Source organism: Crocodylus siamensis, chromosome 10 (genome assembly GCF_052110815.1).
Source record: "Crocodylus siamensis isolate JL-2025a chromosome 10, ASM5211081v1, whole genome shotgun sequence".
In the NCBI taxonomy this organism is placed as follows: domain Eukaryota; kingdom Metazoa; phylum Chordata; order Crocodylia; family Crocodylidae; genus Crocodylus; species Crocodylus siamensis.
The window spans coordinates 72,335,944-72,362,343 of record NC_143404.1 but is presented as its reverse complement, the minus strand read 5'-3'; the positions used below and the strand labels follow the sequence as shown (position 1 = coordinate 72,362,343).

General features: G+C 56.7%; 1 protein-coding gene across 7 annotated transcripts in view; it reads right to left on the bottom strand.

Moving 5' to 3' along the window:
* Window positions 1-26,400, bottom strand: part of DNMT3B (DNA methyltransferase 3 beta) — a 37,558-nt gene that overhangs the window by 5,155 nt on the left and 6,003 nt on the right. For 3 of the 7 annotated variants that reach the window (XM_090020877.1, XM_090020880.1, XM_090020876.1), the window contains 20 exons: window positions 19,934-20,078; window positions 18,669-18,775; window positions 15,522-15,665; window positions 14,954-15,151; window positions 12,841-12,999; window positions 11,421-11,528; window positions 10,391-10,532; window positions 10,174-10,260; window positions 9,763-9,891; window positions 9,193-9,237; window positions 8,847-8,926; window positions 8,405-8,517; window positions 7,079-7,262; window positions 6,717-6,801; window positions 5,868-6,013; window positions 5,630-5,720; window positions 5,063-5,211; window positions 4,298-4,383; window positions 1,791-1,860; window positions 908-1,026 (listed from right to left, as the gene is read on the bottom strand). In XM_090020877.1, coding sequence (XP_089877003.1) covers window positions 908-1,026; window positions 1,791-1,860; window positions 4,298-4,383; window positions 5,063-5,211; window positions 5,630-5,720; window positions 5,868-6,013; window positions 6,717-6,801; window positions 7,079-7,262; window positions 8,405-8,517; window positions 8,847-8,926; window positions 9,193-9,237; window positions 9,763-9,891; window positions 10,174-10,260; window positions 10,391-10,532; window positions 11,421-11,528; window positions 12,841-12,999; window positions 14,954-15,151; window positions 15,522-15,665; window positions 18,669-18,775; window positions 19,934-20,078 — 2,387 coding nt within the window. Of the gene's footprint in view, window positions 1-907; window positions 1,027-1,790; window positions 1,861-4,297; window positions 4,384-5,062; window positions 5,212-5,629; window positions 5,721-5,867; window positions 6,014-6,716; window positions 6,802-7,078; window positions 7,263-8,404; window positions 8,518-8,846; window positions 8,927-9,192; window positions 9,238-9,762; window positions 9,892-10,173; window positions 10,261-10,390; window positions 10,533-11,420; window positions 11,529-12,840; window positions 13,000-14,953; window positions 15,152-15,521; window positions 15,666-18,668; window positions 18,776-19,933; window positions 20,079-22,139; window positions 24,736-25,880; window positions 26,387-26,400 lie in introns of those variants that run through there. The other 4 variants (XM_090020874.1, XM_090020879.1, XM_090020878.1 and 1 more) reach the window with 4 other exon arrangements.

Sequence of the window (26,400 nt, the reverse complement as noted above, 5' to 3'; positions counted from 1 at the left end):
CAAGTTGTTGGTTGTAGCCGTGTCGGTCTACAGACATACGCAGACAAGATTCTTTGGGTAGACAGGATATCTTTTATTAGAGCAACTAAATAGTGCCTGAAAGCTTGCAAAAAACAATTTTCCAACTATTTAGTTGGTGTAATAAAACAGATCACATCTACCCAAAGAACTTTGCCTACAGTCATTTTCTACATGTCAGCAGCAATGCAGGGCCCAAAGGTGAGCACAGCTCAGCTTCTGCAGGAAAAGAATGCTTTTAACTCCCCTAAAAACTGGAGAATGACCCCATCCTACCATGTAAACAGCTTAGTCCTGCCACCAGCAACCCTGAAACACAGCCCAGCTTTCCTGGGAACTCTAATTAACAACCTGAGCCATCATCGCCTGGGTGCAGCGTTTAATAAAAGAAAATAAAAAGCTAACAAAAAATCCAGTAAAATAAAAATCAGCCCCAAAAGCACTGCTCTTTGCCCAGGTCAGCACCAGCAACTGTCCCAGTCATCAAACTGCAGCGAATAGAAACCAAGGAGGGAACAAGAAGCCTCCAAACCCCAGAGAAACCCCCTTCCTGGCACGCCGGATCATCCGTGTGACCTCCTAGACACCAAACAGGGTCATCAGGTTATTCTGGCTAAGACCAGGTTACCAAGCACGCCTTGCAGTCCCTTCCCCGCAACACATGGCATATGCCAGAGCAGCACAACTCCTTTCCACGGACCACTTGAAAATGGAAGGCTTTCGTCCCAAACCCTTGGTTTTTCGGGGGTCCCGCCACGACGGACAGCAGATGCTATCACAGACCCCCAAGGAACAAGCCTGCGGGTCCATGCTGCTCCTCGCACCGCCTTTGGAGGCCCTGGCCCAAGCTCCCCGGCTGCAGCGCCCACCCCTCCCTAGCAGGGCTCACCTTTCTAACTCAGAGCACCACAACATGTCTTCCTTCCCGTTCATGAGAACAGGGAGCTTCATGCCTTTCCCCTGCTTGAGCGAGTTGGTTTTAGTCGTTATGGTTTGCACCTTCTTCAACTGAAGAACAAAACAACAAGCGTGACATGAACCTCCAGGCCCGCACATCAAGCAAATGCCTTTCAGGCTCTTCCGAGGCCGGGGCTGATCCAGCTGCGGGGATGAGGCTGGGCAGAGGAAGGGCATGCCGGTGCTTCCAGCGTTTCCATTAGCACAGCGTCTGCCCCTACGAGCCAGGCAGCTCTTCAAAGCACTTGCATGAGAGGGCATTTTCTTACAGCAATGGCTGGGGGCACAGCCGCATCCTCTGGCCACTTTGGCATCTGCTGCCAAGAAAGATCCCGATTCATGGATATCAAGGCAGACGAGCAGCTTGGGGCTCCCGACAAGAGTGCCAGCCAGGCTGTGGTTTGCCCACCTTAGCAAGGTCTGCACCACAGGCTCACCAGCCCCCCAAATGACTGCCAGATGCTGGGCTTGGGGCCCCAACGTGGAGAATTTCTCAGACGGGCACCGCAATCCAGAGACAGAAGCAAATCCACCACCTCACCAGACCCACCAAGAGCAGAAGGGGAAGAGAGAGCTTGGATCCAGAAAGACGGGTCTTAAGGGAGACAGAAAGAGAGAGAGAGATGCAAACACTCTCGGGCCCAGAGAAGGCAAAGAGTCAGAGAGGGGGTCCCCAGAGAGTGTCCAGCTCTGAGGACATCCCCTGCAACGGGTGCAGCCTTGTGGAGCCCAAAGACTTCATGTCACAGGAAGGTGAGAAACACCCCAGAGGGGGGGAAAGGGGAAAGGGAAAAAGGCTGAACAGTGACTCTTACCGTCGCTATCCTACTGTATTCCAGGCAGTCCTGAAGCTCAACTTTATCAGTCCTTGAAGCTACCACAGGCCTGAGAACAGGCAAAGCTCGTTACAGTCTAAAATCCACAGAGACCTGCGCTCTCCAGCGCTCCGGCACTGGGGCATGCTCACGTCCTCTGCAGCAGCAGAGAACGTGGCATCATTTGCAAGAACAAGTGAGCAAACGTAACCCCAGCCTGAAGGTCAGGTGTGGGAAAACAAGGCCTCACAGTTAAATCTCATAATCAGGTAAACAGCCTTTCATGAGATCCACAGGGTTTGCCCAGCAGAAAACAGAAAAGCATCAAAATCTGATCCTTTCCCTTGAGAGCTTTCTGATCACGGAAAGAAACTTGTAGGTGATGCAACTTCTGGCCCTTCCCCCCCACCCCCTCTTTCTTCTAATTCACAAGGAAAAGGACAAGGAGAGGGGGGGAACCAGAGAGACGCTCCTGAGCAGATTCTCTTAAATCTGACAGCGCGACTGTGAGACGTAGCAGTCAATGCAAACAGCCTGCACAACACCAACAGCAACCAAATCTGGCAACAGGGCTCTTCTCGACAACGCAAACAGACTGAACACTGCCCATGAGGAAGAGCGGTCAGCGCGGAGGCTGGGTGATGGGGAAGGGCAGATTTCTTCTCAATGACATTGCTTTAGTGAACGAGCTCTTTCACCAGGACCCCAGGATCTGGCTGAAGCATCAATCCCAGCTTCTTCTGAAAGGACAGTGAGGCTGCTGCCTTCAGCCAGCTGGGAATCCCAGCCCAAGGGCTGCTTCCACTGCCGCCACCAACACTGCTCTGCACACCATGCACCCCTTTGCATTTTCCATCCTCCCTCGACACTGCCCTGTGCAACCCTTTTTTCAGGTGCAAACGTCTGCTCCAGAAAGCAGACTGCAACCTCGGCCTGCAGCACTGATCTGCTGCCTCTTCCCTTCCTGCAAGGCTGTGTCCTGTGCCCGACTACCCAGCAGCACTGAGGTCACTGGGCAATCTCACACCCAGCTCTCCAAAGACGACAAGGTCTCATCTCTGTCTGCCACCGGCCAGTTCCAGCTCCCAGCTCCCGCTGCAAACACATGGTCGTGACACTGACTGCCCTTGTTCAGTCTCACTGGGTAGGGTCAGCCCTTTTACAGAACCGACCCACACCCCCTTCACATGCCGCTTCGACTCCACCTGTTCCACCAGCACATGGTGGTTATACAGTTTACAGTAGGTGCCATCATCCCTCACCATCATCAGGATGCAATTAGACCATGAAACGGCTTAGAGCATGCTCCACTACAGTAAAACAGTATGAATCATTTACAGGAAAGTCATTCGCTGCCGCTCTGAGAGCTCCGTCCTTCGCAGTTGTCCTAGATCCCCAACAACTTTGTATTAATAGCAGCATGTGAAGTGCAGGAAGAGCTAGTACGGTTTAACCTCATTTGACTTGTCGCTTGCTGAACAGAACTTGTTCTAAATCAGGACGCGAGGTCGACAACCCACTGTCAGTGGTGCCCTGGATAGAGACTTCGGCAGGTAACATTGTCAAAAGCACCCAAGCTCATTGTCAAATGCTTTTACTTCCTTTTACTTTTGAAAATGTCACCCCGAGTCCACCCTCCAGGGACATCCCCAGGGACCTCTGCTTTGGAGTCGGCACATAGGTACCAACAAAAATGCAACCACAAGCTTCAAAATGCAAAAGGTGATCAAGGCTACGCTGCTGGTCCTGGACGCTTGTCCCCCAGGGACCTACACCCATCAGGGTTAGCGCTAATTGCTTTAACTCCCACAAATGCCTGCACCTAAAGTATAGACAGCAAAGCTCTAGAAATCAGCATGCGATCCCATTGATTTCTTTCCATCTGCATTGACCTTCCCGGGGCTTTTGCGAGATGGAAAATTCCATCTTCTGCAGCTCAAAAGGTTAGGTTAATGAGGTCACTATCAGCCTGATTTTAAAGCATCCCTTTAATCTATGTTTTCCTGTGAATTTTGACCAAGCAAAGTGTGCTGCACAGAACTCTCTGGACACTTCTGCTTAAGCACGATACCCGCAGCACTTTTAGAAAGCCAAGTATGTGGGGTGGGGTCCATGCAGCACTGAGTTGATGGGACAATGACTAATGGCAACTGCGGCTTGCTCTGCGCTGCTCAGATCCACACGTCCAGTCCCACAGCACTCGGTGCAAGAGACAATCCCGTGCTATAAGCAAGCCACAGTTACTCATCCTCAAAAGATGCACACGCCCTAAAGACCTGATGCAGAGCCCACGGTGAAGTCAACGGAAAGGTCCCCACTGATTCAGTCCCTCACTCTAAAACACTTGTAGATGCCTGTAACTGCGAGCAGCGAGCGCACCGCTCCTTGGAGACCTGAGCCCAACGGACTGGAGCACTGCAGGCTAATAAGTCTCCCTGGCTCTCCGGAGCTGCACCTGGGGCCAGGAAGGATGAAATGGGAGAGGCTCGCAAGTGAAAAACAGTTACCTGTTCATCCCTGGCAGATTGCCCCAGAAATAGCGTGCTCGGTGTGCCGCCGACACCTTGACAGCATCGATCATCACCGGGTTACACTGCAGGCCAACAGAGAGAAGAGGGAAACGTCAGAAAAAGGAACCAGGGCGAAGCACCTGTGGCCACCCTAAACAGGGCCCTGCTTCTGGGGTAACCAGTGGATGTGGCATTAAGACAGAAAGGCCTTTTCTCTAAGAGCCCACCGTCGCCAGTACTACTGCTGCATTCGGGTGCACTGGGGAGCTCTAGGAACACAGGTATGAGCCTGGACCTTCCCAACACATGCCCCAACCCATCTCGGTAGTGTCTTCTTATCGCTCCTGCAGGCTCAAGGACAGAAGTGCCACTTAGGTGATGACTCTGGCAATAGGGGTAACCAGTGGATGTGGCATTAAGCAGGCAGCAAATAGCATCACGGACTAACCCCCCAAAGCTGATGAACAGACTCCCCACAGCGAAGCTGAGAATCATTAAACCCATGTTATGATGGGGAAGCTGAGGCACAGAGGGCGCTGGCCAAGGTTGATGGGGAAGCCTGCAGCGCAGCCAGTGCAAGACATCCAGCCTCGAGAGCATCCGTCCTTCTCCCACCCCACCACCCGCACTAGTCCTGCTTGGGGTTTTCACAGCCACAGATTACAGCCCAACTTTGTCTTGGCTTTCCATGAGAAGCCACATTGGGATGACACCCACTTCTAGGGCGCCGCGCGGAGGCAAGTGGCCCACAGCAAGCCTTACCTCCAGAAACCGGGAGATGTCCCTCTTGTCATTGACCCTCATGGCGACGACGTTCTCGAACATCCAGAAGAAGGGGCGTTCCTCACCCATCTTTGGGCGCGCATAATTGAGGAGGTGGTAAAACTCAAAGAACAGCCGCCCGGTTCCCTCTGCAATGGGGCAAGCAGAGACGGTCAGGGAGGTCTGCACCCGCATGAGAAGACAGCACCAACAACGCCTGGTGCTCATGGAGGTGGCCGGGCTTAACCATCCTGTGTCCCACTAGATCTAAGGTGCTAGTGGGACCACATCAAAGAAGGGCAGGGAGGAAGAGTTCGGTCTTCCAGCCCCATCCCATCACGAGAACCCACTAACCCCATGCGGCAGGAGCTTGGGACATGCACCCCTCAGGAAACGGAGCAAAACACCGACTCGTTTTCCAGTGGCCAAACAGCCCCAGGTGAGACAGCAGGCTCCTTTTTGGCCCCTGCACCTCCTCCCAAGGGGGGGATCACAACTGGAGAACCGGGAGCTGAAGGGCTCCACATCCAAAAGCCACAAGCCCCTCCAGAAACCAAGCCGCCTTACCATACAGCCCCTTCCTGGCAGGGTTCACAATAGAGAGGTCGTTGCAGGGGCTGCCACCGATCACCAAGTCGAAAGGCCCCCACTCATCGATCTGGAAAAGACAGAGAGAGGGACTCAGCCCAAACGAAGTCCCAAAATGGCACGTGGTGCAAAGGGGCAGGATGGTGGGCAGCTGGCATGCTCTTCCTTGCCAGGAGCCAAGCAGGATGGGCTGGGGCACGGGAAGTCGTATGCTTACGTTTCTCTTGGTTATGTTCCGGACATCGTGCACGTAGGTGATGTTCCCTTCGTGCCGGACAGTGCCCACGGCAATGGACTCCTCGCATATCTCCGAAGCAATGTATTTCTCCACTTTAATGCCCAGGTCCTTCAGAACCAGGTAACCTGCCCGGGGAAGGAAAGCCAAGGTGAGTGCTGGCTGCAGGGATCTGTTCGGGCTCTTCGCTTCCTGCACCAGCCCGCAACACACCCGATCTGGGTGCGATGTAGAGGGGGGACATTTGTGCAGCTCTGGGCCTTCAAGAGCCCACCCCACCCACACAGGCATATCTGCTTGACTGAAGCTCATTCCTACAAGGGGGCTCCACAAAGCTGTTGCCTCTCCCCAGGGTCAGCAGACAGGGAAGTGCTCTGCTGAGGAAGCAGCAGGTGCCTGCACATGGTTCTGCAAACATGCCCCCACCCCACACTGCCAGCGGGGACCTGCATGTAGAATGGGCCTTGACAGGCCTGGGACTCTTCCTTCCTCTCACCCTCCTGAGCTCACCGGCACGCCAGGCCAGTGGTATAGCTGCAGCACACCACCAGAAATGCTGGTTGTGCCACGGACTCACTGCGCCCATTGCCTTACGTATTCCTGCCCCTTGTCGCTGGTGAAGAAGTCACTGCATGACCTTGGCCAAGTCACTTCATCCCTCCCTGCCTTGGTTTTCTCATCTGTGACATGGGTCTGCCAGTACTGACTGGCTGTACCAGCACACATCACATTTGTTCAAGGCTTTGGTAAGGATTTAGCAGCTCCTCGGAGAGCGATCACAGCTACTTAATCCTATAACTATTTCCTACTAACCCCCTCCTGGCTCCTCACCTGTTGCTATGCCGTCGAATAAGGACAGCACTCGGATGGGCTTCCGCTTTGCTGCGGGGATGGCTGGGTAGATTTTAGGGGCCTCCTGCGATGAAAGAGAGGGAAGATGAAAGCTTAGCTCGTGGTCTCAATGCTCCATGAGGCTGCTGGAAATGCCCAGGCCCTATCGCTGCCAGCTGAGAATCAGCCCCACGCCTCACGTGGCCACATGTCAGCAGCACAGAGGAAGTGCTGGATGCCTTCCCACTCCACAACCCCAGATTTCCCCATTCCCAGCGTCGTGTGCAGCGCTGCATCCTTCCCCCGTCCCTCAACCCGCCCGAGCTCACCGGCACGCCGGACCCTCGCACGCATTGCCTTACGTATTCCTGCCCCTTGTCGCTGGTGAAGAAGTCCTGCAGCCGGACATTCCAGTCCTGGCGGCGCTGCAGGACCCCGTAGCACTTCTGAGGCTGGCACATGTAGCAGCTCCACGGCTCCTGCTCCTTGGCCTTCTCCGAGCTTCCTCGCCCTACCAGGACCTCCAAGCACTCCACGCAGAAGCACCTGGGGAAGCCGGGGGACATGGTAATTCTCACTGCCGGGGCACCCCGTTGCCTGCCGCCACACTACATGACAAGCTTCCCAGGTCAGGCAGCCGTGCCCCCAAGCACAGGGCTCGGCTCTGCATAAGCAAATCCAAACACAGCTTTGCCAGTCCTGTGGTGCTGCTGGGAGGCTAATTAGCGCAGTCATCCAGCAGTGGTAATTAGCCTGCCCATAGCATCAAACAAGCATCAGATGCTTCCTGTTTAAGAAGTGGCCCATATATGTCCCATATCTGAGGGCACTGCTTCCAAGCCCAGCAAGTTGACCCTGTAGACAGTCTCGGCCACCCTCCATGCAAATCCCCCATGGACAGTACACACTGCCTCGGGGTCCAGCTCCCAGGCCTTTCCCATCTTGCAAGAGGAGAGCAGGTTTCTGTGGCTCCTCTGGGACCCCAGGAATCCAGGGAGCGAGAATGATGAGCGCTAGCTGCATATCTGCAAGGGACTCTTGCCAATATCCCAGGTGAGAGCTACTGTCACACAGGGCTAGAGGCAGGGATCTACCCAGGCCTGGGGCTGGTGGATCACAGTGCACTGCAGACATGCACTGCAAGCAGAGAATGGGGTATCCCACTGGGAAACCCTGTCCCCAAGCTCCACCTAATCCCAGGACTAGAGATGCCTTCTCTGCAGAGCGAGGCACAGACACAATCCAGGGAAAGGCAAACAGGAGCAGCCAGGGAAGCCAGAGCCTTAAAGCAGATCCCTCTGAATGAGGATGAAGTAGTAACTTCCCTTCTTAGGCTGGGGTGTTCGAAGGAGCTCAGAGGAGCCAGGCACCCAGTAGTCAATCCAGTCCTTCAGTCTCCTTCCAAAATCTCAACCCCACTAGTGCTCCAAGTTCTCATCTGCACTCAGCAGCCTGTCCTCACATGATCCTACAGGATGTATTATGGCCAGAGCTCTCTCATCCGGGTGCTTATCCCTCAGCTCCCAAAGCTGCCTTGAGGCCCCAGGGTGCAAGGGCCAGGTCCTACAGCAGCATGGAGCCTCCACAGCTCACCCCAGTTCCCAGGCCCCTGCACCCAGGGTTGCCTGCAGGGGGAAGGATGGTGAGGGAGAGGGAGAAGGGGAGCAGGCAGGAGCAGGGCTGCCCACCTGTAGCAGCTGCTGTTACTGCACAGCAGCAGCTCCTTGCCCTTGCAGCAGACAGTGCAGTAGGACTGGTAGCCGTCATCGTCGTACATGTAGAAGAGCTCCAGGAATCTTTCCTAGCAGCAAAACGCCCCAAAATGAGAGCGAGTCAGGCCCCCACAGCCAGCTGCCATGCCCCAAACATCTCCAGCTCCGGCCCACCGCCTTTCCCCTGCCCAGCCCCCTTCTCGAAGGCAGCAGGTAACCCCTCCATAGGAACTCCTTGCAGAAAAAGGCTAGCAATGCTCACCCAGCCCCATGCTCTGCCAGCAGCCTCTCTGATCCCAGCCCAATTAGCTGCTGCTTTTGAGACCCAGCAAGCTGCAGCAGCCAGCTTACCATTAGGTTAGCATGGGCACATCCCCCCACATGCACCGGGCAGGGGTCACCGCCCTAAGAAACTTACCCTGCAAGTCTGGCAAAGGCCCCCCTCAAACAGCGGGTGGAACGTGACCGGGTTTTTCCTTCCACATGACAAGCAGTTGTCTGTGAATGAATACAATGCACCCCCTTGAAGCATTATCAGTGATTTTATCACGGGAACACCTGAAGGCCTGACACTAGTCTAGGGGGCAACACAGGGGTGCACGTCACCCTGAGCAAGCACTGTCCAGGCAGCACCAGGGGCAGCTTCCACTAATCCCATGTGGTGCAATTAAGCAGGAGACACCAATTATCTCACTCTTGGTGCTGTATCCAAGCACCCAACTTAGCCACAGACTTTTTAATCAAAGGAAAAAGGAACTAATTACCTTCGAGGCTCCAGTTGTTGTTTGTGACTTTGGAAACCATTTGCTCTTTAAAAAAGAGAAAGAAAAAACACATAAAGGGAAAAATACACTCAGTCCTTCCAGGATTCTGCACAGCAAACTGTATATGGAGGCACCGCAGCAGGGCTGAGCGGTCACGTGGTGGAGGGAAACTGCATGTGCAGTTACGTATACTCCTGGCAGAAAGCACACATACGTATGGACCTAAGTGGGGATGAGTGTGGGCAGAGGTAAAAGCTGCCTCCAGGTAAGAGTGTGTGTTGCCAGGCAGGATTAGGATACATGCAGGTTTTGGAGAAGGGGTGCGCATGCATGTCTACATGCCTAGGTCATGAATAAACATGCAAGAGGTATAGGAAGGAACAAAGCAGGAACTGTCCTAGCATTGCTACCAGGGCTCGTCACACTCATTTATGGAAAACACCATTCTTCCTCCAGCCGCAAGCACAGTCAAAGCAAGCTCGTATCAGCCTCCCTGAGTAGTTTCTCTCCAGGGCCAGGGGCATGTGAGCTGTCTCCCCCCTGGGAGACACGCTGCCCGCTCCTGCTCACCTCGCGTCTGGTCCTTGTCTGCGTGTGCCTCCTTGCCATTGCTGCAGGCGTTGGTTTTCAGGCGCTTGGCCGGGGGGCAGTGCTCCGGGGTGGAGACCTCTTCTGTGCTGCTGCGACGGGTGCCGCCCTCTGGGGAAGGAGGCAAGGCAGGTCTTCCCAGTTAAGCCAGGCATTTTCGGGGCCACCTCCCAATGACAGCTAAAGGGAACTAACTGAGGGGCAAGCCCCCTCCTCGCCCCCCACCCCCGAGCTGAATGGGAGCTCAGCCCCTGCGGGCACCATTTAATTAGAGCTGATTTGCACCCTACTCCATTTCCAGGGCAGGAGGCTTTTGCATGTGCCAATCCCTCACGCTAGCCTGTACCCAGGGAAGAAATGCACCCCAGTGTCCAGCCACCCACAGTTCTTTACCACTTTGAAAGGAAGAAGGGGGTAGAATCGCTCGGTCTCTTCTGCTCCCCAAGCACACGTGCGCTCGCAGCCCCAGCTGCAACAGTCCTGTGATGGACAGACCAAGGCCAAACCACTGAAGTCAGACCCACTGGATATCCCTCCTGCTCGCATGCACGCAAATACCCCAGTGCAGGCAACCCTCCCAGCCAGCGCCAGCATCCCGAAAGCATCACACCTGGAGTGCTGGGTGGTTTCAGTCCCTTCCAGCCCATGGGCTTGAAGCCACTGAGCGCCCACTCGATCATGGGCTTCAGCTTCTCCTCCAGGGATTCCCTAGCCGTGCCAGGGAAGGTCTTTCCAGCCCGGCCCTTGGCAACCTGCCGGAGACAGGGGAGACATTATTGTGTTAGGTACAGCACCCCGGGAAGTCATCGCTACAGGGGGACCCTACAATTCCTGTTTGGATGCAGCCTGCACCACCTGGACATGTGTACACTGGGCTCATTCATACTAGCACCTGCAGCAACAGCTGTGCCTGGGGAGAGGAGACGCACAGCCTCCCCCCTCTGCTCCCCAGGCGGCACGGCCATGAATTCCAGCAGCGGGCATGCCAGCCCTGGAGCCACGGCACCGTCCCCCTCCCACGCACGCCTGCAAGCCCCAGACCAGCCGGGAGCAGGTCGAATCAGCCCCCGCTTATGCCCTGTGCCATGCATGGAAGGCAGTGGTGCTCTACTGGGCCTGTGGCTGCACAGCCCCGAGGAGGGGGGCCTGCTGCGTGTGTACTCGCTTCACAAGACCCAGCGCAGAACCTGCCGCCCATCAATCATCGGCCGAGAACAACTGGTCCTTGCGGCGCACGTCCCACGCTGCCCTGAGGCTGCGGGGGCAGAGGGCACCTGACCAAGAACCACATCCTGACCCCAGCAATTCTGGTGCCAATCTCTCCGTCCCTGCCGGGGGAAGAACACGGTATGGCCTGTGCTTTGCAACGGTGCCAGCAGATGGGGAGTGGCTTTCCACAAGGACAACCATGAGCCACAACAGCTGGCACTTTGCCCTGAAGCAGGCTTCACCCCAGGGCACTCGAAGCACTTTGCAGGTCGCGAGTGAAAAACCGTGACTGTGAAGCAGGGAACACTTGCTGCCCCCATTTCCAGTGGGACAGATCAGATCAGAGCCCTGAGAAACATGAGGTCTGCCCCCACCTCCCCTTCAAACCCAGCCAGCAACTCTGCAACCCAGCATGGCTCTGCCCCCATTACCTCCAGAGCATGGTATATGGCACGTCGGTAAGAGACCAACTTATTGAAGGTGGAGGAGTTGAAATGCTGCCGGAAAGCTATCAGCCGCACCAGCTTGTCTGCCGAAACCTGGAGGGAAGGCGACAAATGCTCAGCAACGGATAGCCAGAGGAAGCAGAGACCTCAGGCCTGTGCTTCACTCCATCCCTCAGGACCTCACGGGAGGTCACAAACCCCCCAAGATTCAGCAGCACCCCCACAAGCACCAGCTGCCCAGGTGTCCTCTACAAAGGGAGAAAAGCCCAAGTCACCTGCCCAAGGCTTCGCAGTGAGCGGAGGGTGAGAGCAAAGGAGAAAACCAGGTGTCCTGGCTCCGAACCCCCTCTTGTGTCTGGGGTCACTAGGCCTGTGTGGTGCATGGGGTGTTACCCGCGTGCACGGAGGCTGCTTTAACACCCAGATCCAGAGTGCCAGGCGCATCCAGGTACTCAGCACACTCATCCCCCTGGGGAAAGCTCCTCTCAGACGCAGCCTCTAGGTCTCCGTGACCTGGTGCATCACACTGTGCCCCTGGGCTGGGGATGAGGCACCCTGGGCCAGGGATGTGGCACCCTGGGCCGCTTTCCAGGGATCCCCCCACCTTCAGCGGACGGGAGCAGAGCTGCTGGCGGGCTGCGAGAGGGATAGTCCCTGGGAGGGGCAGAGGGCAAAGAACAAACAAGGGCTCCTGCCAAGTTCAAGGTGGATGTGAGGACCCACCGGCCTGCACAGGCGTCTCCCCGTCTTCTGCAGGTGCATCCTCTGTGCACCTGCAGCAAAGCCATTTCTCAGGTGGGTGACAGTCCATGCAATCCCCCAGCTCCTTCTGCAGGGGTCCTGGGCAAAGTCTGCAGGCACAGAGCCCAGGTGCAGGCACAGAGCCCCAAAATCCAGCTCTTCCTTTCCCACAGTCATTTCAGGGCTGCACTGACAGACCTCCCCCCCAGCACCTCCGGCAGCAGGGAACACGCCTCCCCCGATTGTTATCAAAGGAAGCCAAACCCCGCCTGGAAATCAGGCAGGGTGAAAGGCTGGATCCAGACAACGGGCCTCCTGTGCCCTCTGCTGGCCACCTGGCACCTGTCTGCAGCCCTGCAGCAGGAGCCGGCCCAAAGGTGCCCAGGGTCACAGACATCCAGCCACCCAAGGTCTGGCGTCCCAGCACCGCAGGCATGGGGCTTTCGGCCTCTTGAGGTTTACAGCCTCCCCACAAGCGACTCAGGATGGGCAGCGGCCGCAGTAGGAGCTGAGCTGGGCACAGGATCTGCAGCATCCCACCCCAGTGCATTTTGCCCACCCGCTGCTTTGATGTTTTCCACCTGCTGCACGCAGCTGGAGGGACCCTCGGCCTGGCCTCTCTGCCAGACGGCCCCTGCCAGCCGCCCCGTGCTGAGGGACTCACCTCGGAGAACTTCCCGTCCCCGAACCACTGCACCCAGCGCATGCCGGAGATGGCTTGGCGCTTGGACGTGACCCGGTAGGAGACGACAAGGGCAGGCCACCAGGAGAAGCCTTTGATTTTCCCCCACACAAGCTCCCCGATTCCAAAGTCCTTCCCATCCTGCAAGCAGACGGGGACAACGTCAGTCTGCTGGCAAATGCCAGCCACCCTGTGTGCATGGGCCCTGGGGAAAGCCAGCAAGAGCCCACCGGCGCATGCATACCCTTCACCGGAGAAAAGCAGCTCTGCAGGACTAGGTCCTAGGGACGAGAATCAGCAGGAAAACTCTCCTTGCTTCCAAGACCCAGGCCCTGTCTCACTACTGAGAGGACAGGGCACAGCAAGGAGGGACAGGCATGCATTGGCAGCCTCCCACCCAGCCCAGCCCCCTGGCACATTCGCCTGGACTGCATGCCCTGTCCTGCTCCAGCCCAGCTGGCTTGCTGGCATAAATGTGCAGGCATGCCTGCTCCTGCCAGTGTCCTCACCTGCACCGTGCAAATATATTGGAGCGGCCTGCCAGGAAGCCGTGGCCTCAAGCTCGCGTTCAACACCGAGGCAGGGACCGAAACACGCATCGCCTTTCTGCAGCCGGCCGCATCCCGGGCTAGTGGCAGCGGGCCAGGGGGTGGACTGCACCCATTCCTAGGCGGTGTCCTCACACGGATCCCTGACACTTTGGTGCTCTTGCCTGGATGTGCCAGATAACCGCCTCTGCTAGCCCTAGAGCCAGCTCCCCACCTGGCCGCCGTGCTGGTCTCACTCCCATCATGGGATGGGAGCAAAATCGGTCATCAAGACGCACACAGACCCGGCTATGCAGAGCCCAGCGGCTGCAGCAGTACAGTTCTGAGCAGGCACCAAAAGAGATGCGCTCATTGGCACTGGCGTTAGCAGATGATGCCAAGGCTGCTCCCCTTCTGCCATTACTGGCCTGTCTCATGATGCTCAACCCCAGTGTCAACCTCCCAGTGGAGTGCATCTTCCATGGGGCTGGAGTTGGGAATCCACAGCACGAGCATGCACCGTTCTCTGCGGGGTGAGGGGGCATGCAGCCCCGAGGCCTGACCCTGCGGGATGCATCCTCCATGCTTACAGAGGATGGGAGTGGAGGGCTCGGAGCTCCTGGCTGAGCACATCTTGAAGAGGCTCCAGGAAAATGCCCAGGCAGCTGGTCGCTTCCCCCTCCCCTCTGCCCCTGTGTAACAAAGAAAGAGCAGGTAGCTCCTGGCTGGGTATTAGGCAGTGGAGCCAGGGTCCATACTGCAGCTCCCAGGTCTCTGCCAGGCCCAGGAGAAAGAGTCCCCACAGAAGGACAGCAGGCAACAGAGATGCCCTCACTCAAAGAGCCATAGGGAACTGCCAGCCCAGGCAGGGGAGGAAAAAAAGAGAAGACCCAGAGGCTGTGCAAATCTGTTGCGCAATCAGGGACCTCAGCCTCCAGCAAAATGCGACAGACTGATGCCAGCATGCTTCTGACCATGCCCCAGCAGCCGCCAGCCCCAGATGCCCTCTCCACCATGCAGCACCCCCAATGAAGCAGCTCAGTGCACGCAACTGCACACCCTCCCCAGGCCCCAGCTTGCAGCCAGCCCGGCATGCATGGCACACATGCCTCCGCTGGATCACACGCCTGCCCTGCAGCAAAAGCAGCGCGCAGGAGAGCTAACTCAGCACCTCCGCTCTGCAGGCCTGGCTGCGTTCCCTCCTGGGCCAGACCCCACAGCAGAACACACACTTGGCACTGCGTCAAGCCCCTCCCAGGCTGCCTGCATGCCAGCAGACATCCTTGATACAGCCCTGTGTCTCCTGCCATCCTGGCTGGAAAAGGAGCCATAGGTAGGACCAGGCAAGGAGAAGCGGACATAAGAGGCAAGGAGAGATGCAAAGTCCAAAGAGTTTGCTCAGCTCTAGCCCCTGCCAGAGACTGAAAGGCCCAAGAGATGTCTGCCGTACTCAGGAGTGTTTCTGTCCCTTTAGGACATCCCTGCCTGCCCCAGGCCTGTGCCAGGGTGCCAAGGGAAGCTGCACCCCAAAACCTGCCATCCAGGGCAGGGCTCGTGGGGGTCCCTACCTGATACTCCACCGGCAACTCCCCGACATCCCTGCCGTCCTTCTCCTCTGATCCGAGCTCGGCCTGGCCGTTCTGGACCTCCTGCGTGCTGCTGCCAGAGGACATGCTGCTGCTCTGAGATGACTCTTTGGAGTCCTCTTCCATGAAATCAATGGTGGGAGCCCGGAGCTGCATGGTCATCCTCCTCCTAGTGCTCCGCTGCAGAGAGCAGGGCATGAGTGGCCAATGAAGAGGAAGGGGGAAGTGCGGCAAGCACCCAGGGCATGGAGGCAACCCCAAACCATGCCGTGACACAGCACCCCTGCAAGGACCTTGTACACCATGCTTCCAGGCTGGGACTTAGAGCCAGCATGGATGGGACAAGGAGGGGTGGGAGCAAGGAAAGGCAGCATGCACAAGCCGCTGGCCCCTGCAAGAAGGGGAGCAGAGTGGACTCAACTCCTGCAACAGCAGGCCTCTGCACACTGGGACTGGTTAGCCTGGGTCCCAGCCCAGCACTCCAGCCCTGGCTCAGGTTGCTTCCATCATTGCAAACCTGCGTCCAAGACAAACCCCCACAACCCCTTACCCTGCAGGAAACCTCCCTGTCGCTTTCTAGGTCGCTCTCCCTGTGCTTCATCTCCTGGGAATTCAGTCCTGCCTGGAAGATGATGCGAGGAGGGGGCCTCTGGCGCAGGCTGGTTTCCCAGCCAGCCATGCCACGCTGTCGCACCTGTAGCCCACAGAGAACAAGCAGCGGTCAGGGCTTTCGCTGCTAGCCCTACATGGGGTCACCACAGCAGGCACGTGCTGCCAGTGCCATTGCTTGTCCCGGGAGGCAGCGTGGTCCAGGGTGTGGGGCACACAACCAGAAGCACAGGAGAGGAAGGAATGGATAAGGGGGAAATAAGGGGAGTGAAAAAATAGCAAAGAGCAGCTCCACCATCTCTATTACAGCACACCTGCAGTGACACAAATGTTATTTGATCACCCAGAAAATGAAACCAAAGGTGGTCGTGTCCCGTGTCGGTGCCTTAGCCTCTTGAGATCAGTGATGACCCTGATCTTGCTTCAAGCGGCTACAGCAAAGCAACCGATGGCAGCGGGTCTCGGCCACTGGAAGTTTCAGGGCAGGGGAGGCAGAGCATCTGCATCTCCATCTCCTTCTGCAGGAAGAAAGCTGTTCTTCTGCACTCCTCTCTCTCGACCTACTCCACGTGTTAGGCACGTCCAGCACAGCACCCGATTCTGCAGTAGCTCCCAGGGCAACCTTCCCGGTGCACAAAACTCAACACCAGCCATATTCCTAGAGCTAGAGCATGAAAGCTGGTGGCCAGAAACATCTCCAAATTCATCTTTACATGTGGAGCACAAGGCAGAAGTCAGTCACATCCATTAAATTGCTCTTGCAACTGGTTTTCAATCCATGTCTGCAGTACAGCCTGTTGGAAAACTCTCAGGACAGTTTTGTGATGAAAAATCCTGGTTAAGAGAAACCAGCATTTTCACAAGATCATAATATTTTATTAAATGCAAATATATTAAAATGTTTTAATTGCCAATTAAATTATATATGTATGCAAATATAAAATATTACATTTTCAATTTAAAATAAATTTTTTAAATAGAACAAATTTCATTTCAGAAACTCTCTTTAAAGGGGAGGGGGGAAATCAAAACCTTGCTTTAAAATGTCAAAATAAAAAAATAATAAATGTCTTCAATTCTTTAAAAATAAAATCAGTATAATTTGCTCTCCTATTAACATTTTACCTGGCTGATGGTTTCATATTAAGCACCACCACTGCTGACATGTCATGACAGTTAAAATAATCTGTTCCTTTATTTTTTTTAAAAAGTCATTAAGTCGCAGCTGTTCTTAGTGTTACAGGAAAAAAAAATCTTCCCTCATTTTCTAGATCAAAGCGTCTCCAGTTGGTGTTAGAATGAATCTGTTTGACACTTTGGACAAGAAAAGGTAAGAATCCTGCACACTAATTACAGAAACAGCTGTTTTCTGTATCCTAGAAAAATTATTTTGATTTTGGAAGTGAGATGAGATGTTTCCACCTGCATTAAGCAGCCACTGCCCTTCATGACCGAACAAAAAGATAATTTATTATATTATTAGACTACTGACACTGTTACAATGACCCACTATGATGACCTGATACGTAGAGGTGCACCAACATATCGGTTGCCTATCGGATCAGCACCGAGAAAAGGGAAGTTTATAGTATTGGATATTGGCTTTTATAGCCGATAATATTCTCCGATAATGATGCCTTCTGGCCGGGGCCCCCAGAGACCTGGGTTCCCTCTTGCCCACAGGGCTCCCAGTTCCCTCCCATGAGCCGGGGTGACCCCGGTTATACCCACATCCATCACTGGCAGGCTGGATCGGAGCGGCTGCCGCACCGTCCCGAGGGCTGGGGCTGGGGTGGGTGCTGTAAGAGGCGCCGACTGCTGCAGACGTGACTGGGGCAGGCAGAGCTGAGCCGCCCGGCCTGGCCCAACGTGACTCAACCCACGGTTAATATCGGTGATTGGATCAGTATCGCCTGATATAGATGGTTAATAATCGGATAGGTATTGGGCAAAAAAAATCTTTACCAGTGCACCCCTACTAATATGTTGTATTAGGGGTGCATAACACCACGGGCCGTGCAAACATTGCAAGTGGAAGCTGGAACAAGACTCTTCCCAGAGGAGTGAAGTTCGGGAATGTGCATCTGAGCCAAGCCTGAGTCGCTTCCAGACAGAACTAGATCAGTCCATGGCAGGGACAGTCCAAGAGGACAGGGAGTCCTGACACAGGGTTCCAGGCAGGTGGGATCATGCATCTGCAGACCCCCGGCTGGGGCAGAGAGCCAACTCTCCACCATGCTTCACTGCTTGGGGCCAGCAAGGAATTGTTCAGTCTGAAATGTCAGAAGTTCCTGCTTTTACTGCTAGAAAAACGCAGGGGGTTTCCCCAGAGGGAGGCTCTGAGTTTCGTGCAAAGGCAGAGGCTTGCCCCTGGCACCACCGCCTGCTTTCTAGCCTGCTGCTCCCAGAAACTCTTGGCCCTCGGCTATAGCACTCTCCGTGGGAGGATTTCAGCTTGTGCCTTCCCATGCAACACACTCAGGGAGTTACTTGCCCTCCCCTTTCTAGACAAGGGCATGACACATTATCCGGGGCAGAACCAAGACAAGAGTCTAGGACTTGGGCCTCAACCACAAGCCCGTCTACCCTTGCAAAGGAGTGTAACCCTATCCCTCGCACTGCATTCAGATACCCCCCGAGGGCACTGGGAGGGAGCTCAAGGGAAGGGAAGTATTGACTGTCATCTCATTTTGGAGCTCTTTGCTCCATAAACAGGGGTTCGCTCAGCAAGAACCAAGTGCTGTTTGGCTTGCGGTGCAACAATGCTGGAAGCTCTCTCATCCGAGGCAGAAGCTGCAGCTGTTCTGCTATGGATCTACTGGCCAAGTGCACAGATGAGCCAAACAGAGTCCATGCTTACTGCCTCCTGGAAGCTGTGGGCCTCATTCATCAGCTCCCACAGCAGGCATTCAGGTATGCTCACGTTGGGTGTGGGTAACAAGTGAAGGAGTGCAAGGCCCCTTGAACTCGCTGTGCTGCACAAATGAGCTGCGTCCTTCTCAGTCCTGGGGCTGTTTCCCAGGCTAGGACACCGTGCAACACAGAGCCGCAGGCTGCAGCACGACGCTCTGTGCAAGGACCATCTTACCTCCGGAGACTCCCTCAGGATCAGTGGCCAGGACAGATTTTCCTTAGCGAGGTCTTCCTTGCTTATCCTCTTGTTCCTATGGGATGGTATTCTTAGATCGTCAGCATCTGTGTGAGGAACAGACCAAAGCAAGCTTGTTCTCAGTGAGTCCATCGTTTCAGAGCGCGCGCCTTAACAGCACCGCACAAATCAGTGCTGATGCAGGCAGGGAGGGAGATCTCACCCAGGTGCCCAGGGCAGAAACCTTGCCCCAGTCTGCAGCACCCAACTCAGCTCTCCCTTCTGGAGTGCTCTGGACCATGAGCGATCAGAAATCCCAAGCCAGGCCTCAGCACGTTGTGGGATTAACAGAGCCACAGATGTTAAGACTATGATCAATGCTGGTCACTGTTGCTCTCTTGGATCCTGAGCCTTTAAGGTGCAGCAACACAGCTCCTGCCGAGCATTCTGCCTACCCAGCACATGGTATGAGCCCATTTTACAGATAGGGCCACTGAGGCACAGAGGAAGGAAGTGAAAAGTGTTCCAGGAGACCATCAGAGCCACAGCTGCCCAAGTCCCAGGTTAGTAACCAATCCTCTGGGCACTGAGCCTCCCTCTCGGCCATGTTTTCCAGCTTTTTTTCTCCCCAACAGACGCAACAGCTAAAAGCAGTATTATTTTTTTTTAAATGAAAGCTCAGATTCCAGTCTAATCACACGAATCCAGGAGCTGGAGCTTAAGTATCAGACTCCTGGGGGTCAGCAGCATTCCTGTGCACACGGATGCTCCCCCTGGGCTGCTCACTCAGGTCCCGGCAGTTCTTCAAGTGACTTGGGGACAGGGCCCAACCCAGCACCTGGCTCAGGGGCCACATGGTTTGTGCTCTTTTGTTCGGGACTTTCACTGGCAGATGTGGCCAGGGCTAGACAGTGCCAGGTATGAAGTTACAGGGCACCAGTGAAATGCATCCCCAGCATCGCCGTCTAGCACAAACCACCCTGTCGCTCCTGTGTGCAGTAGGCCTAATCCTGCTCCTACCGCCCTTGCTGTTGGCAGAAACAGGACCAAGCGTGTTTGTTCCCCTGCGAGGACATCAGGATGCACCTGCACCCTAGGACGGCCATTTGGGGAGCCTTCAGTACCTGCACAGCTTGGGCAAGCCCCAGAAAGCCCACTACCCTGGCCCTGGCACAGGCTCCGGTGGCCAGAGCTGCACGCACAGCATCGCCGGGACGGTCGCGCAGACTCGCCGGGCGCGAGGGAGCCCATGAGAGGACACTGACCTTGAGCATCAGGCTTCCCATTTGCTTCCAGAGCTGGGGGAGAAGCTTCGTCTTTGGTGGGGTTGGCGCAGCCCCCGCTGAGGAAGACCAGCTCGGCCCTGCAGTCCATCTCATCGCTGGGAGGATTTTCTTTCTTCATGCTTGCCTGCGGAAGAGCAGACAGGAACGTGAGCCCTCCTGCATGCCCAGAGGGGTCATAGGCAGGCAGGCGGGCTGGGATGACCACTAAATCCAGCCCAAACTCATCCTCCGTTTCACCATCTTCTCCAGCTCAGACCCACCACTCCGCCACCCCCCTACTTTAATACATGCTAGGCCCGGGTTTTTACACCCCCTCCTGCTCAGATGGCACATGACCACACCTCCTGCATCCGGCCCCATTCAGTATGATCTGAGTAACTTAACTCAGATCTTGCTTCACACAGCAGAGTTATTCCCGATTTGTGCAGGGGTAGGAGAGAGGAGGATCCCCGCTGTAACACACACCAGACATGCTTAACCTGATCCAGCCACCTGCAGACAAAGTCTCTTTATTGCCTCTTCCCAAGACAGTTTCCACTGCAAAAAAGGGCAGAGAGGTTGTCCCTGCAGCCTGGCACTGACAGGGACAAAGCCAGCGGTAGGAGGAGCACTAGCAAAGTGTCCGGCCAGACAGCCACCGGGGCAAAGTCCTGCAGTCTGCAGGCAGCAAACCTCTCTCCAAAGTCAAAAGGGGCTCGAGTGGAACAGAAACAGAGCGAGGTGCAGGGGCCTGCCCGGGCTTGGTCTAGTCCAGAACAAAGAGCAACAAGGCACCAAGATGTTTCGGGGGCACCCACATCCATGGGGCATGCTCTGTACTGAGATCTAGATAAATACCAGCTCACAGCCCCAGCAGATGAGCCCAGCTGCAAGGGACCTTGGGAGGCCCAGGAAGCTGGAGATCCCCGTGCCAAGACAGGGGACCTCCCTATGTTCTACTAACCCGGCCCTCTCAGGGCCCTGCCACTGCACACCTGCCTGGACACCTGCATAATCACCTGCGCATCCCTCCAGCCAGCTCCACCCTGCAGCTGCCGTAACAAAGCCCGACACAAATGTAAATACTCCTATCTCTTGGCACCGACACCAAAAGCTCAACTGCTCCACGCTGCATTTTGCATCTGTTTAACCACCCGGCAACATTCCCCCGGACGCTGCAACCTGCTTTCAGGAGAACCAAGACCGGAGCCACTGGGAGCTTCTTGGGTAAGAGGCATCAGAGACAGAATGAGCCCAAAGCAAGAAAATACAAACCAGCAAGGGATAGCAACACGCTGCTCCAGCAGCTCACGGGCCCTGCCTTGTTTCCAGATGTTGGTGCATGGAGATTTAAATACTTGGCTTATAGAGAGAAGCTTCAGCCAGGACAATGGAGCACTTTCCCCCACCCATCATAATCACACGTGCAGCAAACCAGAGCCCACCTCTGCCGGGGGTGAATTCACTGGATGGGAAATGAGCCCAGGGAGAAGCAGCAGCCCCTCACCTTGCCCTGACCAGCAACCCCCCGCCCAGGAGTGCACAGCGCCAGTGGAAGCAAAAGCCTGGCCCTGCTCCACCCAGCAAAATCAAGAAGCCTTAGGTGATGGATTCCAGAATTACCACGAGCCTGCCCCACGCCTGCCGAAGTGCATGTAGTTTCGCTGTTTCCCTAACTGCAGCAACAAAGAATAGAAAAGGTGGGAGAGAGAGGGGGAGATGGACAGGATCTCACAGGCACCAGCCAGGCACCACCCGACCCCTTACCCATTTACAGATCGTAAGGTCTTTAGGGACTTGGGGTACAGGACCCGGCCATGCTTTGTCTGCTCGAGGGGGAAGTTCAGCCTCGGGGGTCTAGAGCCTGGGAGAAGACTCCCAGGTTTTTCTGGCCTTCTCTTTTTCCTCCTCCCCCCATCCCTGCTCTCTCTCAAAGGCCTCTGCATTTTGTGCAAAAAAAACAACCAAGATCTCTGCTTTCTGAGCTCCTCTCACCTCATCCAACAAACTCGCCTGACCCAAAACCTCAGGGATCCAGCCCCCGCCCCCGTCTCTGCCAAGTGCCCATTCGCCTCCTTTGCCCTGGAGCACAGCCACCTCCGAACAAAGGGATGAGAGGGAAAGTCTCTGCTCAGTAACGCCCGACAGGAGGTTTGTGAATGTCTCCCCATCCAGCACATTTGCTCCAGACCAAAGGAACAATTACCAGGAGCTGCCCAGACTCGCTCCACTCTCCATGCAGCGAAGGCCTGCTGGCTGCCATCACCAGCAGCTGGGGGGAGGTATGTTCTCCCCGAGAGGTCTCTCACGGAAACTGGGAGGAACAGACACGCAGGCACCCTCCCAGAGGTCAGGTCCTGCCCCCGGAGACCCCGTGGTCCCCCACCAGACTTCAGACTCTGCCGCGTGAGATGGCAGAAGAGGGGCTGAAGCTTACAACAGAGTGCAAAGGAAACAGGAGCCGGCAACGCAATGCAATGCAATGCTGCACGAGAGAGGCCCATCTCATCCTGGGACGCATCGCAGGAGGAATGTAGCCTGCTGTCCTCGGCTCTGGGGAGGCTTTCGTGGAAGGGCAGCGTCCACTTTTGGGCCCCGCGCTGCAAGCTGGAGAGTCCAGAAGGGAGCTCCGGGAATGAGAGGAGGTTTGGGAAACACATCCTGGGGGGGAAAGTTGAAGGAACTGGGTGTGTTTAGTCTGGAAAAGGAAGGGGATGCGGAAGGGTGTAATACCAGCCGTGTAGCACCAGCCATGTAGCATGTAACTGGCTGTTAAAAAGTAGGTGCGGATCGATTATCCCGCACAGCCGCTGCGGGGAACGATGAGAAATCAGCTGAACTGGCTGCAAAGAAGAAGGTTTAGGATGGGCACTAGGGACAACTTCCTAACTGCAAGGGCAGAGAAATCCTGGACCAGGCTGCCCCAGGATCTGATGAAATCTCCATCATTAAAAGAAAGGTTAATCAAGCCTCTGCTGGGGTGGTGCAGGCACCGGACCCTGTCTCAGGGCATGTGTCTGAACCAGGCAATCAGCCCAGGTCCCTTCACCCTGTTGGGGTTTGTCACTAGGTGCAGGGCAACCCCCCATCTCCAAGCCACTGTTGCAAGAGGAGTCCCAGAGCCGCACAGCCCTGAGCTCAAGAAGCCTCCCAACACCTGCACCCAGAGCTGGGAGTCACCTCCTGGGCCCATCAGAGACCGTTACTGCTACACGTCTTGAGAGGGCAGCCAGCGTCACTCCCACTTCAGCCCAGCCCCTGGGGCTGCTGAGCCTCAGTGCAGCCGTCTGCAGTGAAGGCCCAAATCACTGCCACTCACTACTGAGCCCTGAACCCTGCAGGCCTCCAGGCCAGGCTGCTTCTAGCCCAATGCTGTAAAATGCCACAGCGTTTTGGAGGGCCATTGCCAGCATCCCAGTGCCCCCTTTCTGCTTCCCCAGCTGCACAGCTCCCTGAGCTGCCTTGTTTCTTCTGCATGCTGCTAAGAGCCAAAAAGCAGCAACTCTGGCAAGAAAAGCACCCCTGGAGTCTCAGGGCTGAGTTTTCAAAGCACAGGAATTCATGCATTGGGAATCAGATGCGGATTTGCTGCAGGCACCCCCATACTGCCCTGGGGGGGGGGCATCTGGGGATACCCGCAGTGCCATCTTCTACCATTACAGCCCTAGTCAAGTAACCCAACAGCATGAAGCCAATTCAGCCACGAGGATCCCACCAACCTGTCCACAGCAACCCAGGCATTTGACGACGACCAGCTGGAAATTGCTGCCCAGTCCCTCTAGAAGCCTTGGAAAAGCTGGAGGTGACACACAACACAACAGCCCACCTGCCTATCACCACAGCTGCCCCAGCCCATTGCCCCCATGCCCTGCCCTCCCCACTGAACACAACCTGCGGAGCCTCGGACCGTCACAAGCTGTCACCTTCCACGCCAAGCGCCAGGCACATCCCAGGACCCCCAACTTCCTCCACAGACACACAGCAACACGCGTGCAAACCACCCTGAGACAAAACAATGCCCTGAAATGCTCTTCTCTTCCTGGAGAGAAGAGGAAGAAAACTTGTGCTAGATGTGCATTACCAGCAGGTGCTCGGGCACTGCAGGGACACGTGTGGTAGAAGAGCCAGGACAGAAGGGAGCAGCTCAAGGCTTCAGTCCTGCTATTGAAAGCTTCCAAGGGACCAGCACTAGCTGCTTCCTGAAACACCTCTGGCTCTGCAACATCCCGAGCAAGGGCCGTGTCCCAGAGACAGCAGCACTGGCGGGTTCGAACCCAGACCCAGCCTTGCAGCTCCTGCTGCGCCACGAACACAGTGCACAGATGCACCTGGGTCTGGGGGGCAGGGAGAGCTGCAGGGGTTTCCCCAGGAAACACCATTTCCTCCCTTCGCCTCTGCCTTCCTCCCTGCAGCCCCTGCTGGGCACTGCCGACGACTGCAGCTCCGCGCTGGTTCCGGGCTAGTTTCGGTTTTCCTACCCCAGGAAGCAGCATTCAATTAGGCTCATCAGGTGCCTTCCCCCTCTGGGTGCAGAGGCTGCAGCAGCAGCTCAGCCGGTGCCTGCAGACACTGCCAAGGGGAAGCTGAAAGGCCCCAGGCAGGGAGGTCTTTGGCAGGATGGCTCCATCTCCTCCACTCCGTTTGAATAACAAAAAAGGGGCCCAACGACTGCGTGCAAGACCCTTCCAGAGCCAGGCCTGAGCCATCTCCTCACAAACAGCCTGGAACAGGGCATTTCCTGCTAATCCTGGAGAGAAAAGAGGTGCATAAGAAAGGGAACCTTCAGCTCATTGAAAGCCCCCTCCTTGCCCTGCTCACCTGCTCCTGACCTCACCTGTGCCGCCAGCTCCCCCTCCTCCCTCCCCCACCCAGGTTTCCCACTCCTTCCCCTTGCTTTTTTGGCCTGGTTCATCCCTTGCCTTGATGCACCAGGGTGCATTAGACCTACTGCTGCCTACACCGGGACTGCTCCAGGCTCGCCAGCACTCGTGGATGGGGAGGACACCCTTTCTCCTGGAGACAGCCAGGCCTGGACTCATCCCGGGCCAGGCGCTATCCCAGCCCCTTAGGCTGTGCTCATGGCTGTAGCATGTGCACACTTCCCCCAGGAAACCCCAGCACCCAAAAGCGAGGAGACCCTCCTGCCCCGGAGCGGTTCCTGCAGGCGGGCGCCACGGCCCCGGCCCGGTGGGGCAGCGGGGAGCAGGGCACTGCCACGGCTCGTCTTCGCTTGCTTTGCGAGGTTTCTTTTTCTGGCCCCAGAACCGGTGCCGACGGGTGACAGGCACCAATACTGAGGGAAAGACGGCCCAGGCTTGCGGCCGGGCATCTAATCTCCGGCCCTCCATCCAGACTGCCACGGCAGAGCAAGCGAGGCCCCGCCGTCCGCGGCAGGGAACCTTTGTTTCTTTCCAGCCTCCTGCTACCTACATTTCCACCTCGTTTTCTGCGGTAACAGCTTAACAAACGGACACACGCTTTCCGCTCGTCCCCAGGAGGACCGGCCGCCACCCCCTTTCCTCCGGGACCAATTCAAACGCTGCCAGACACCAGATCTGCCTCGGCATCGATTCCTGCTCGGCAGACGTGACCTCTCCCCCCAGCTCCAGAGGACTTTCCTTCCGCTCGTGGCCTTTGGGAGCCGGGGCTGAGCGCACCGGGATGCTCTGCGCGCTACCTGGAGGCTCCTTCCGAGGGGCTCGGCCTGGCGAAGCCCCTCGCCGCCCTCCCGCGCAGCCCGGGCACGTCTGTGCAAATGCCCAGGAGGTTTCCAGAGGAGCGGGACCCAGGGGTGCCCGCAGGACCCCCCGAGGGGGAGGCAGGGCTGCCGGCCCCCGCACCCGCCTCTGCCACCGAGCGCCCGCGCCGCCTCGGCCGCGTCCCGCAGCCCGCCCCGCCGCAAGATCCAAAGCTGCGGGACTGCTGCGGCGCGGCCGGCCCCGCTCACCTGCGCCCGCTCCGCGCCGGCACCGGCGTGACTTTTCCCGGGTCTCGAATCGGAAAGTGACAACCTCAAAGCTACGTTTACTTGGGGCCGGCCCCCCCGCGCGCCGCCCCGCCCCCGAGGAGGGGCTTGGGGGCCTCCTGGCCCGGCCCGGCCCGCCGGACGGGAGAACAGTACGGAGGAGCCCCGAGGGCCCGCCACGGGCGCCCCCCAGCCGGCGGGCCGCCGGGGGGCTGCGGGCGCGGAAGAACAGGGCAGGATCGGTGCGGCCTGGTCCCCACAGACAGACGCGCGCACCACCCCCGGGCCGTGGGGTTTAGTCCCGGAGGGACGCTCCCTTGTTCCCTGCTCCACGCTGGCCACACGAGCGTGCCCCCGCGCAGCGCAGGCCCGGGAGGCCGGGGCCGCGCGCAGCCCCTTCCTCACAGGCCCCGCGGCCATCTTCCCCCCTCAGCAAGGCCGGCTGCAAGCCCCGCGCCGCACAATGCAGGCGAGGGGAAGGTGGCCGGGCCGGGGAAGCCTC